The sequence below is a fragment of the Lampris incognitus genome, chromosome 20 (assembly GCF_029633865.1).
Source record: "Lampris incognitus isolate fLamInc1 chromosome 20, fLamInc1.hap2, whole genome shotgun sequence".
Taxonomy (NCBI): Eukaryota; Metazoa; Chordata; class Actinopteri; order Lampriformes; family Lampridae; genus Lampris; species Lampris incognitus.
Window position 1 is genome coordinate 27,401,625 of NC_079230.1, and position 14,590 is coordinate 27,416,214.

The 14,590-nt window shown below is 47.2% G+C and overlaps 1 protein-coding gene across 1 annotated transcript in view; it reads right to left on the reverse strand.

The window, feature by feature from the left end:
• acin1b (apoptotic chromatin condensation inducer 1b) overlaps positions 1-14,590 on the reverse strand; it is a 47,874-nt gene that overhangs the window by 21,265 nt on the left and 12,019 nt on the right. The window contains exons 7-8 of the mRNA XM_056300212.1: positions 8,563-9,469; positions 4,236-4,429 (exon numbers count right to left, since the gene is read on the reverse strand). Coding sequence (XP_056156187.1) covers positions 4,236-4,429; positions 8,563-9,469 — 1,101 coding nt within the window. The remainder of the gene's footprint in view (positions 1-4,235; positions 4,430-8,562; positions 9,470-14,590) is intronic.

A 14,590-nucleotide genomic window follows, 5' to 3' on the forward strand; every position in this document is an offset into this window, starting at 1 on the left:
ATTGTTCAATATTGCAATGACAATATGACTCGCGATAAATACACAAATATTGATGTGTGCATATTACGTAGCCCACACACACACGACGTTTTCTCCGGTGTGTTTCCTGGAAAAGTAGGCTGTCTGCAGACATTGCATTTTCAGTTCAAAGTCTTGATCCAAGAAGTGTACAGTGAGGCTGGAGGCTCTGTTGTTCGACTGGACCAAAGATCATTAACATATTCATCTCTTGTGTATATTTATTTATCGTTTCCATTCCAGCCCTTGCCGTGCTAAAGTCAGTGGTTCTCAAAGTGGGGTCCGCGACCTACAGCCTGGGAGTCTGCGAAATAATTTGCCCTAAATTATAAAATCTTGCTGCATCATTAAAAAGCACATATCTACAGAAGGGGACCATTTGTGCCAATAAAACAAGCATATGTATTGTGTCCATTATTGTCATCCAGTGGGAGTAAGTGGTATGAACACGATTTAAATTGAAATATGTTTCTGTTTATCACTATGAAATAGGTCTGAAATATTTAGGTTGAAAAGTTTTAGAATACATATAGTTCTAATGGCATCTAAGAGTACAAATGGTAGTAAATATATGCTGTTTTAGGGTGGCACAGTAGCCCGGTGGTTAGCACTGTGGCCTCACAGCAAGAAGGTCCTGGGTTCAAAACCCCAGGTGTTTTTTTAATTCCCCACCCCACCCCCCTTTTTCTCCCCAATTGTATCCGGCCAATTGCCCCACTCTTCCGAGCCTTCCTGGTCGCTGCTCCACCCCCTCTGCTGATCCGAGGAGGGCTGCAGACTACCAGATGCCTCCACCGATACATGTGAAGTCACCAGTCGCTTCTACTCACCTGAAAGTGAGGAGTTTCGCCGGGGGGACGCAGCGCGTGGGAGGATCACGCTATTCCCCCTAGTCCTCCCCCCCCGAACAGGCAACTCGACCAACCAGAGGAGACGCTAGTGCAGCGACCAGGACACATACCCACATCTGGCTTCCCACCCGTAGACACAGCCAATTGTGTCTGTAGGGACGCCCAATCAAGCCGGAGGCAACATGGGGATTCGAATCGGAATCCCCATGTTGGTAGGCAACGGCATAGACCGCTACGCTACCTGGACGCCCCTCTCAGGTCCTTTCTCTGTGGAGTTTGCATGTTCTCCCCATGTCTGCGTGGGTTTCCTCCGGGTGCTCCGGTTTCCTCCCACCATCCAAAAGACATGCATATGAGGGTTAATACTCCTGCCTGTACCCCTAACCAAGGCAATGGAAAGAAGAACTGGAGTTGGTCCCTGGGCGCTGCAGCTGCCCACTGCTCCTATACAACAGGATGGGTTAAATGCAGAGAACACATTCACTGTAAGAACACAAGTCATTGTAAGGTACAATGACAAAATAAAATGGCTTTCTTTCTTCTTAATTGGCGTTACAATTGAGGGGGTCCTTGGAAAATGTTCTCCCCTGTAAGGGGTCCCTGGGCCCCGAAAAGTTTGAGAACCCCTGCTTTAAGTCAAAGGAGGTCCATTGTTCACGGAATTTTGTGCGCCGAAATCTGAAACGCAAATATAAATCAATGTCGTCATACAGGTCCAGCGAATTTCATCTATCACTAAGAACTCCTGTTCGCCTGCCGAGTGTGAATGCATGGCGCGTGTAAATTATTTTTTTCTTCTTCATCGAATTCCCAGCAGTCTTTTGCGGTGCACTTACCACGCATTCTCATATTGCGATGACAATGAAAATACGATTTAGCAGTCAGCACTAGTTGACGTGACTGTTAATTGCCGACTCTCAACGCAAGTCACTTGGGATAGAAGCATCTGCTAAATGAGAAAATGAGAAATGTACTTGAGATGAGGCACATAAGAGCAGGGCTGCCTTGGGGTCACATCAGAGGGGTTAGTCAGAGAGGAATGCAGATGAGAGGAGCGAGACAAAGGGGGGAGGTGGGGGACGAGACACAGTGAGCACAGGAAGAGTAAGGGGAAGGGTGCTCCGGGCTACTGATCTGGGTCAGCCTGGCTATAAATATCTCACCAGCCAACTGACACCCAGGGTCACAAATACTCCTCAAACTAATTCATCGTCCTTCGCAAAAAGTGGACTCCCAACACCAAGCAGGAAACACACAGATGCTCTCGAAAACGTACTTACACCGCAACCCTGTCTCTCGTATGACTAACCATTTCAAAATTACCGGCAAAAGGATGTCTCCTTTCAAGCTGCTGACAGCCCATATAAAAATCTCACAAGGCCAGCACAGCAACTGGTATTATTCCATTGTGACTTTGAGAAGAAAATGAGCTGCTGTAATATCACAACCTACCCTGGACGATTGGGAGAGCCCCTTCCACCCCTTCTCTCTATAGAGATTAGGGTTGGCATGGGGACAGCACCTTATCCCTCCTTCATACCAGCGGCAACCTCAACCTTTGGTACCAGGTCGTCCGTGTGTGTGTGTGTGTGTGTGTGTGTGTGTGTGTGTGTGTGTGTGTGTGTGTGTGTGTGTGTGTGTGTGTGCGCGTGCACTGTTTGTGTGTGTGGTGGAAAGAGGGCAAGGCTGTTTAGCACACCTGCCTCGTGACAAAAGACCAACTATGGCGATGAATTTCAACAACAAAACTTGTGTGGTATGAGGACGGAGGAACAGCCATGCAAGACTGATGTAATGACTTTTAATGTGTAATTCTCTTTATCCTCTTTCAATGTTGTATTGTGTAAATTGTGTAAACACAACATCCATTGCACAGTGTCTGTCTTGGGAGCGAGATCCCTCCTCTGTTGCCCCCCCCGAGGTTTCTTCCTATTTTTTCTCCCTGTTAAAGGTTTTGTTTTTAGGGAGTTGTTCCTTATCCAATGAGAGGGTCTGGGGACAGGATGTTGTGTTGCTGTAAAGCCCACTGAGGTAAATTTGTAATTTGTGATATTGGGCCATACAAATAAAATTGCCTTGACTCCTGTTTGTGTAGGAGTGGTGTGCTTGTAATGACCTCCTCCCTTTATTCTGAACACATCCACACCTAAAACAATGCTCCTAAATAATTAGAAACAGTGCAACAGTGATCTACAGCTTGCTGAACATGTGACACCACAAGTACCTTGAATGGGAGCTTGTGTTTGAACCAGTCTTAAAATCTCACGAATTAAAAAAAGAGGCCAGGAACTGTGGTTTGCCTGCTGCATCAATAAGCAGTTCTAGCTGAGCATCGGTTATTCAAACTTTTCCAAATTCTAACCCTCAGAAGTCAACACTGGTCTCTTGGGGGGGGGGGGGACTAATATCAAGAGAAATGTAACACCCAAGAGTGTCAAATTTCCAGAGGCACTCATTCACATTCCTGGCTTGACAGCAAAGTAATTCAAGTGGCATCAAAAATCAAGCTACCACAAACTAAACAAAGACCACAGAAACAGAACCACAACATTAAATACCAATTCAATATGACGCGTGGTCTTCTCCTAGAAGTCACCCATGAGGGCTGGTGCCAGTCGGGAGACCTCTGCCAAACTATAAGGGTTCATTCACACCGTCGGGATGGCGAACAGATGTCTGCTTTAATGATCTCCCTAGACAAAGGCCACATCATTAAATTGCCATAGCCACCAAAGCCCAGAAGGATATGGAGTCTGCTGCAGTCCACACTAGAGGACAGATGAACAGTATGGACATGTGTGTGTCATGAAAGATGAACAAGAAACCCGCCATCCATTACCTGGGGGGGGGGGGTATCCTGTTTTATCCAGTTTAGACAAACAAGGCATTTCTCCTTTATATTGCAGTGAGAAGGAAGCGGGGAGAAAATGTGGAGTCAAGATGGAGGGAAGGGAGAATCATTGTTTAATTCATAAGACAAGACACCTGCATCATCCTCGTGATCACGAGTGGCTAGTCAAACCCATTATCTGTGTAGTGATTATGCTCAAACCCAGCTAGACCCCCCCCCTCCTCCCACATACCTCCTTATTTCTCCTCCTTGGCCCAACAAAAGACACCCCCCCCCTCCCTCCCCGTCCCACTCCCGGCTCTCACATGGACGCGCATGTCACACGCCGGTAAACGGGACTACAGTGATATAATAGCCCGTAATCTATAAATAAATATGGACAGACACAAGACAGGATGGAGGGAAGGTGGAGACGCGTTACACAAGAAGCCAGCTATCGCCAATTCTCTCCTCCATACGAGGGCTTATTACTCCCAACCCCAAGTCCCCTTCTCTCGCTGTCCTCTCTTTCTTACCCGTTTTTGTTGCCTTCAGACAGCATGTTGCCCGGCCGAGAGCCCCGGGGCAAATGAGCGCTTTGTCCCCCTCGCTTGTTCCGGTAACGCGGGGCTTGAAAACCGGGGACGCGAAAAATCCTGTTCGGGCTGCTCGGTCGGCTTTGCAATGCGTCGGTGTCAGAGATGCACTGCATGCGTGACGGCCATGTTGGCTGACGAGACAGGAAATTAATGCGGGGAGAGAGCGAGGACGATAGAGAGAGCGCGAGAGAGAGAGAGAGCGCGAGAGAGAGATTTCTTCCCTCGGCGGAGAAAGAGCGAGGGGCCACGCCGGTCGTGGGGCTGCCGCATTGAACGCCTGAGAAGAAATAGCGCAGGCTGTAATTAGGACCATCGTGGTGCCAAAATCGTGTCCCCCGAAACAATAAGATCCTGTCGATGTTCGGCATCTTCTCAAACTATTTTTAAACAGAATATTTACACTTTTTGTCGTAAATAGCACACGATTTTACAAACAAAGTGGCAAAAAGGGGAAAGCAGGGGATGTGAAAATGAGAAAATTCTCGTGCTTTCGGTTTACTTTGTGAAACTGTATTGACAATTAAAAAAAATATATATATATAATAATTTTTTTTTAAATAATCCACGCGTTGCCGTTTTCGGGTTCCTTGCGTATAAAGGTAATAATTAAAGGTAGAGCCGAGCGGGGCTTGTCGGCTGCGGTTTGTAAACGCACGCGATTCGAAGTTGGCTCCTCCTCCCCGGCTCAGCGACACCCAGGAGCGCGCCCCCCCCCCCACCGCAGTTGTACGGGGCAACCCCCCCCCCCGCGCGTCACGCGTCCATCCCCATCCTCTTCTTCGGCGCTCACCGGGGCGGGTGAAAGCCAACCCGGTTCGCTCCCGTTCTGGAAACGGCTCGGTCCGCTTGGCCTCGCTACATTATGCGTCTTTCCGGCGCTGTATCCGCCATTGTCTCAACTTCCTTTTGGATGTGTGCTTACGATCTCGATCTGGCACCTGGCCGCTACCGTTTTTACAGCCCGCTGCCCAAACGCCAACGGCCAGAAACGTCCCGTACACACAGCGAAATACGACAAATGATGGGGGGGGGGGTGACGAGCCAAAACATTATGACCACTCAGGGGACCCGAATACGTTGATCGTCTCTCACCAAACAAGGTCTGGGTTGATTAGATGGTGAGCGAACAGGGTCTTTTCAGACGGCGAGATGTCTTTATGGGTGCTCAATAATCCAGGTACGAAAATCAAAGAAGTGTATACGGTTATTTTCTTGCCCGGTGCGGGATTCGATACGGGGTGTACTGCACCACAAGGCGACATCGCTAACCGCTCGGCTAAAGGGTCAGACCCGTTAACTAGGGGCTAACGTGTCTTATTACTGGTTTACGACGTTTGGACACGACATTTATTGACAGAAACTCATCTAAGAGACCTCTTCAGTCTCCGCTGACTGCAGGTATCCCCACCCTTATAAACAACACAGTTGCACAGCGACCGAAACCAACGACCCGTTTCATATGCAAACATGGGTGTGATCATTAATTAGTCTCAATGGCCATGTGTAGTATTCACGGAGGATTTGGAAATATTTCCTTTTTTTTGTGATCAAATATTTTTTATTTTATCATTTTTTAAACAAGACACACAAATGAACAATAATGCAAACAAAAACCCACCCACAAACGAGAAAAAAAGGGAAAAGAAAAAAAACTACAGAAAATTTTGCAAAAAAGAAACAGCATACAGTACTCGGTCAGTGTTCAGTCAATAAAGTTCTTCAACTCAGCGGCCACAGAATTCCACATGTCTATAGTTCCAGCCCTTGCTCCATGGATCCTTGCTGTCGAGAGCTCCAAATATACAATGTCCAGATATAAGAGGGACCAATGACGAGATGACAAATCATCTGGAGCTTTCCAACGCATAGCAACCATCTTCTTGGCTGCTGTGAGTCCCGCAAGCAATATGCGCTGCTTGATTAGTGGTACATGTAGTGCAGAGAAGTCATTTAGAAGTAATACCGCAGGCTCAGCGGGTACAGTAATCGACAAAAATTGGGACAATTTATCAGCAACCATTTCCCAAAACCCTTTCACCCTTGGACATTCCCTGACCATATGAAAGAAGGTTCCAACCACATTCAGTGAACAAAATGTACAGTTTGGGCTATCAGCAAGTTTCATACAAAACCTCTGTCGTGGGGTGCGATATGTCCGATGTATAAAATTATAGTGTATCTGCTGATGATCTGGATTCCTAGACGCTAAGAGAATACTAGACCACACCGTCTCCCAACAGAACTCAGTATCCAGATCGGGCACATCTGTTCTCCAAATTGTGTCCAGCGCAAGGGGTTTGTATGTTCTTTCCAGGATAAAGCCATACAGCACAGAAACTAAACCTCTAGTACTAACCTTTTCACTAATTATTCTATAAAGTGGATGCACTGGGAGAGAAGAGAGCCACGGCACCCCGTGAGCCTTCATGGAAGCCCTCAACTGAAGATAGAAAAAAAAAGACCAGGCCGGTAAATCATATTGATTCCTGAGATCCTCAAAAGAACGCAGACCACGGTCATCACACAGATTACCAAGAGAGTGTACACCCCTACTGGACCAGCTATTATGCAGGATAGGACAACGATCAACTAGGAGACCTTGGTTGTAAAATATAGGAGAGCAAACGTTCCACTTAGCGGTGATCTTACATGCCGACTCCACAGATCTCCAGACCGCAACCAGGTGTGATATGATGGGGCCAAATCGTTTCCTACATTGGGCAGTAGAAATATTAGAAAACAGTAAATCTGCTAGTCGTATGGGGTGAACCAAGTTTTCTTCCAAAGATTTCCACGCGACCTCTGCACCAGGATCGAGCCAGGTCGTAAGTGAACGCAAGGTGTAGGCCCAACAGTAATACTTTAAGTTAGGGAGCGCAACGCCACCATCTGATCTGTTACGATTCATGGTCGTGCGTTTGAGGCGAGGAGGCTTGGTCTTCCAGACGAATTTGGTAATCGCTGAATGGAGTTTATCCCAGTACCGAGGAGGGGGCGGAAGAGGGAGCATAGAGCTAACAAAATTAACCCGTGGCAATATATTCATCTTGACGATGGAAACCCTAGCACGAATGGAATTGGGCATTGAAGACCATCTAATCATGTCCTCAGAGACCTTCTTAAAGGTCAAGTCGAAGTTAGATTTTGTTGTGACTGTCAGAGACGGAAAGATGTCAATCCCTAAATATTTGAAGTGGCTTACAATCGGAACAAGCGGGGGAAGTACGGCCGAATGCATGGCCTCGTTCAGGGGCAATAACGCTGATTTGGTCCAATTAATTCTGTAACCCGATAAGGAACTAAATTGGTCAAAAATATCCAGGAGAGGAGGAATTGATTTGGGGGCATCGGCTACATACAGGAGACAATCGTCCGCGTATAACGAAATAAGGTGAGAGGTACCATTGAGCACGAGGGGAACAACGAGATCAGACTGCCTAATAGTCTGTGCTAGGGGTTCCAGTGAGAGCGCAAACAGCAGGGGGCTAAGGGGACAACCCTGCCTGGAGCCCCTGGCTATATCAAACAAGGGTGAAGAAGTCTTCCCGGTTAGAACTCTAGCAGTAGGGTTAGCATACATCACCCTGATCATATTAATAAAGGGATCCCCGATACCCATGGCAGCCAGCACAGACCAGAGAAAAGACCACTCAAAGCGGTCAAAAGCTTTAAGAGCATCAAGTGACCGCACAGCAGCAGGCGTTCTAATGCTAGAAGCTTTGTCAATAATGTGGAGCAAACGTCTGACATTGTCAGAGGCCAGCGTTGTTCTGATAAACCCAGTCTGGTCGCAGTGTACTAACTTAAGCATATAATTTTGGAGGCGGCCTGCTAAAGTTTTAGCGTAAATCTTAACATCAGCATTGAGCAGAGAAAGAGATCTATAATTGCCACATTCAGTGGGATCTTTGCCTTTCTTCAATAATAATGAAATAATAGCAATATTCACATCCCTTGCGAGAGACCCTTCATCAATAGAAAACAATATCATGTTGAGAAGGTGTGGACCCAGAACTTCCCAAAAAGTTAAATAGAATTCGGGGGGAATGCCATCACACCCAGGCGATTTGCCTCTGCGCATAGCCTTAACCGCCTCCTTCAACTCATCCAGAGTGACAGGAGAGTAGCACACAGACCTCAACTCAAGAACAGGGCACCTACCCCAACAAAATTACACATTAGTGAACGGCATCAGACGTCAGTCCAGATCCACAAACGAAGGTCAGTGGCAGCTAGCAGCGGAGATTAGCCGCCAAGATCAGGCTGGACCCAGGGTGTCCAGAAACCGCATGGCTTTCTTGGGGTCGGCAAAGACGTGACGCTCTCTGGGTTTGGGGAGCAGGACCAGACCGGCGCTGAAGTTGTAGTGGTATCTGAAGGAGGGGTGGTCCTGTCGCAGCCTCCTCCGAACCTCATCGAACTTGGCCCGTTTCTGCGCGTGGACGGTAGAAAGATCCGGAAAGATGTGGATCCGTGCGTCCTTGTATTTAAGAACACCCATCTTCCGCGCCTTCTCCAGAATATCCTCCTTCTCCCTGAAGGTCTGCAGGCAGAGCAGGTAGTGCCTGGCCGCGGGACGGTTCCCTTCCTCCCCGCTCCACACGTGTCCCACACGATGAGCTCTCTCAACTCTGGGCAGCGTGGTCAGGTTCAGCATGTCTTTCAGGAACCTCGCAGCAAACTCGTGCTGCGGAGGCGACTCAGAACTCTCCGGCAGGCCAATGATTCTCAGGTTATTCCTCCTAGACCTCGACTCAAGATCAGCACAGCGTTCGGTCAGATATTCCACCTGAAGTTCCAATTTACCGATTTTTCCATCTCTGGTATCACCCTTGTTCAGGAGCTCGAACACGTCCGCTCGGTTCAACTCGACAGACTCCTCGCATTCCGTAATGGCGGATTCCAGCGCACGCGTCTTCTCAGAGAGGCACTTGTCCATCTGATCAAACTTGGCTAGAATCGGGTCAATGTGCCTCTTGATCTTCTCGTCAAACGTGTCTCTGAATTCTCTGACCATGTTCTGTACCTCCTCCATCATTTTGGCCAGCGGCTCAATCTGTTTCCGCTCCTCTCTCGACGAGCGGCCCGTCTTCCTTCTGGGAAGCGACTTGTTGCTAGCAGGTGCCTGGCTGGACCTGCTAGCATCGGAATTTTCATCCCCAGACGACATTCTTCGGCCAAAAAATCTAACAAAAAGTCGAAATACACTGCGATAACGTGACCTTGAATACGAATGTCCAGAATACAGGATTTTGCTCGATAGAAATATGAAATAAAGTCACGGGCCTCCGGAGCTCACAGCAAACGTGGCATTTCGCTCGCTGGCCAAACCGGAAGCCACACGTACAATTTTTCGATTTGGAAATATTTCCAATCACAGCATCGTCAAATGGCGACAGACGCGCGCTCTCTCAGGCCCCCCTCAGTTCAGTGATGAGAACGTTTACTGATTTGATCAAGATGATCCGCTGCATTTCATGTGTAAGTGTATTATGGCTTAACTGACTACACGTTTTATAGAGAGGTTAAAGGTCCAGAATTTGTACTCTTATTTTAAACAGGACAACAGATATCTGAAATTTGTTTGATTTTTCGATTTGAATTTTTTTTTGCACAACTAGGAGGATGCTGTACCACCGAGCTGACGACGTCACCAACGACACAGCAGCCGGCGAAGGGGGGAAATCCCACATTAAACAGGCTCTGGTTAAGTGTGGTTATCCTAACTGGCCGTTTGTCAAAGCCAGGAAGACGCCCAAACGCCTTGTTTTTTTTCCAACCCGCATTCCGGGAACTCTGCCTCTGATTGGCTAGTACTCGTTACCTCCATTGATTAGGTTGGTTAGGGTCACGGTGGGGTTAGCCAATCAGAGATAGAGTAGGGGCGGGTCTTCCCGGAATCCAGGTGGGAAAAAATAATAACGCCATCCAAACAGTGCCCCAGCCAATCAGAGAAGGACAACAGTTGCCTAAGCGTAAACCAGCGGTGATGCTGTATTTGGTGGAAGTGGCGCGTATGTTCCAAACACCGCAGCTCAGTTGCTTTCAAACCCCAAACCACGCTGCGCTAGAAACTGGTCCACCCCAAGGATCGGGTCCCCCAGCACAAACAGCAACATAGTGTTAAGTGCCGGGAGGATTGCCGTGACTTGTACATTGGGGAAACTAAACAGACGCTGGCCAAGAGGATGGCACAACACAGGAGAGCTAACACGTCAGGCCAGGCCTCCACAGTCTACACCCATCTACAGGCCAGCGGCCACTCTTTCAGGGATGAGGATGTGCACATCCTTGATAGGGAGGAAAGATGGTTTGAACGGGGAGTCCAAGAGGCCATCGATGTGAAGAGGGAACGACCATCCCTGAACCGAGATGGGGGGGGGGGGCTAAGAGTACATCTGTCACCATCTTACAATGCTGTGATTGCAACTATTACCCAATCCTCTGTGAATAGTACACATGGCCATAACTCTAGTTAATGGTCATGGCCATATTTGCATATGAAACTGGTCGTTGGTTTCGGTCGTTATGCAATCCATTACCCACACCGCTTATCCTGCTCTCAGGGTCGCGGGGATGCTGGAGCTTATCCCAGCAGTCATTGGGTGACAGGTGGGGAGACACCCTGGACAGGCCACCAGTCCATCTCAGGGCCCACACACACACACACACACACACACACACACACACACGCATTCACAGCTAGGGACAATTTAGTACCTGGTACCTGACCTACATGTCTTTGGACTACGGGAAGAAACCAGAGCACCCGGAGGAAACCTATGCAGACACGGGGAGAACATGCAAGGGTGGGGATACCTGCAGTCTGTTTAGGTTGAAGAGGTCACTTAGACAAGCGAAGAAACTTATCTGTCAATAAACGCTGTATCCAGATGAACTGATTCAACTTTCTTTGAACTAACGGAACTAATATGAAAGTTACTTATGTTATTTAGTTACAGACTTTCTTTCAATATTTCCAATATGTTGCTATAGTCGTGGGGTCGGCAATGTGGCATGTGTTGTGCCAAGAGTTTCCTGGGGCCTTACGTTTTCAGCCACGTCTGTAATGCGCCTCTACAATTCTCACAGAAACGTGCATCTCTGATCCTGATCTCTGATCGTGTCTTTGGTAACCCATCAAGTATGACCTGCGAACTGCTGAGGAAAGCCTCCTTTATATTCTCTCCATCGCAGAATGGCTTCCCGTGTTCAGCGGGGTTCCCCGTTAAAAGTTTGTTGTTTTTTTAAGGGAGTTGTTCTTTATCCGATGTGAGGGTCTAAGGAAAGGATGTTGTGTTGCTGTAAAGTCCCTAGAGGCAAATTTGTAATTTGTGATATTGGGCTATACAAATACAATTGACTTGACTTAAGCAAGACTTTATAGCTGCCATCTGTAGCTTGGATTTTAGTGGCACATCGGGTTGTTAACTCGCTGCTTTGCTGCCCGTACTGGGTCACTGCCCTCTGGATTGATTCAGCTTTATTATCTTTTAAGTTTTTCACCTGCCTTGTTTCAAAATGACTTTTTACACTTGATTCGCAGCAGAGAGTGCACACAGCTCGGTCCTTACGCCAAATAAATCCAAATTCTTGTTTCCAACACGGCTGAAAGTGGCGAATATTTGACAATACTGCTTCTGCCACCGTCAGTTGTTCTTGGCATAAAGCAAAACGGAAAGCTAGCTAGTTGTGCCACGTTGTCAGCGTGGGCACGCGTGTCAAGGGTTGCCGACCCCTGCTACAGTTGTCCCAGCAGGGATACAGTAGAGCACAGAAGCCGTTTCCATGGTTACCCCGTGTACAGTGCTTGTCTGCCTGGCTATTATCCACATAAGGAGTGCATGAAGACCCAGCAGATCCAAGTGGGTACGCAGGCAGTGTTGCTCCCTGTCGGAAAAGACCATAAGTGTCACGGAGCAGGTACTGCGTATGTGCGCGGGTGCGTGTACGTGTGTTGCAGTAGAAATTAAACTGGCGACCGGCACATTAAAGGGGAAACCCCAACTTTCAGAGCGCCCTCACTGAAAAGTCGAGCAACCCCACAGCACCAGCAAGAGAAAAATCTCTGGTGCCGCAACTGCCAATGTGTAAGTGCAACGAAGGCTATCCCTTCTGGCCCGGATCGACAGAAGGTCTACTGTGGCACAAGTCACAGAAACTTTTAATGATGGTTACGGGAGGAATGTGTCACAACAACATTCACACCCTGCTGCATATGGGGCTGTGTAGCAGCAGACCGGTCAGAGTGCCCATGATGACCTCTGTCCACTGTTGAAAGCACCTTCAATGGGCACGTGAGCATCAGAACTGGACATTGGAGCAATGGAAGAAGGTCGCCTGGTCCAATGAGTCCCGTTTTCTTTCAGACGAATGGCTTTCATGGATGGCTGTGTACATGTGCACCATTTACCTGGGGAAGTGATGGCACCAAGATGCACTGCTGAAAGATGACAAGCCGGTGGAGGGAGTGTGACGCTCTCGGCAATGTTCTGCTGGGAAACCCTGGGTCCAGCCGTTCATGTGGATGTCAATTTGACACGTGCCACCTACCTAAAGATTGTTGCAGACCAGGTACACCCCTTCATGGCAACGGTATTCCCTGATGGCAGTGGCCTCTTTCAGCAGGATAATGCGCCCTGCCACACTGCACACATTGTTCGGGAATGGTTTAACGAACACGATGAAGTGTTCAAGCTGTTGCCCTGGCCTGCAAACTCTCCAGATCGCAATCTGATTGAGCATCTGTGGGATGCGCTGGACCGACAAGTCTGATCCATAGCGGCTCCACCTCACAACTTACAGGACTTGAAGGATCTGCTGCTAATGTTTTGGTGCCTGGTGCAGATACCAGAGGACACCTCCAGGGGTCTTGCAGAGTTCATGCCTCAGTGGGTGTCAGCACTGTTTTGGCAGTACACAGAGTACCAACAGCATATTAGGGAGGCGGTCACAATGTTTTGGCTCATATATATATATATTTCTTTTAACAAAGTTTATATGAAGAACTCCCGGAGATATGTTTTTAGTTTTATGATCAACATGCTGAATAAAATAGTCCTTTTGTAGCATGCTTATAACACAAATAGAATAACCGGCTCCTTTACGTAGAGGCAATTAAGTCCACTCTTTAAGTAATCAATGTACTTTGCCCGAGTCAGCACAATGTAATTCAGTTCAAAAACAAAGCAGCCTACCGTTCAGGGGACGAAGGTTTGGCATTGCACATTAACTCAAGAAACCAAGTTAATATCATACAGCTCTCAGAATACACATTAATTCAACCATTCGCATCTACAGTCCAGGCAACTTTTCCTTTGGGGTGTAAGAGAATTGCTTCTGTTTATAATCCCTGTATGTGAAAGATTGAGCAAGACGCAGAGGCCCCAGTCCCGATCGGCAATGTATTTTAAGTATACAAGCCTATTGCTTATTGATGTATTTAGAAACCTTAACGTCCCATGAAATGTATTTTCATTCTTGCTTCCTCGCTTCTGTGCACTTAACTTACATCTTTTTAACTATGTTCTTAAAATCCACAAAAATAAACATTTGAGTTATCGTTTTCTCTTCCTGACAAATGATTTTTGCTGCATCACAGGAATCACTCTCAGATGAATGAATGGGAGTGAAATTGAGAGAAGACGAGTGAGATCTTCTACTGCCAAATTGAAACTGGCATATCATGTCCATTCTTCTAAAAATGCTAGCTATTATATCATTAGCTGTCAGTCAAACTCCCGCCTTCCAAAAAATCCCACTTGTTTCACTCAGATATATGTATATGTCAAATTGCATGAGTTTGCCGTGCTCCAAATGCCATTTCATGGGACCTTTTAAATGGGATAAAGATCTTTGTTGTCAATATCTTGATCTCCAGGTCATTCCCACAGGCAAATTCCTCATGAACTGCTTCAACGAAACTAAATAATTAAATCAAAACTTTAGGGTGAAAGCCCTGTTCCAATGAATTTCTCTCTCTTTCCATTTACATTTATCAACTCTTATGAAAAGAGGGGTTTATCCCATGGAGCACACATGACCATTTTTGCCGGTCACCATCCCCAGACGAAGCACAGGGAGCAACACATCTGCTGCAGAAATCAGTTTCATGAACACCAACTAGTGACCAATCTTGGCTCTTACGTTTAACTATGAGTGGCTCGTGTGCAAAATATTGGTGAAAAAAATAGTAATGGAAATAACTTGTTTTATGAGGCCTGTTTTCTTTAACACTGACCAGATAGGATAAAATTAATAAAGATAAACATCAATACGTGGGAGTGAGATAA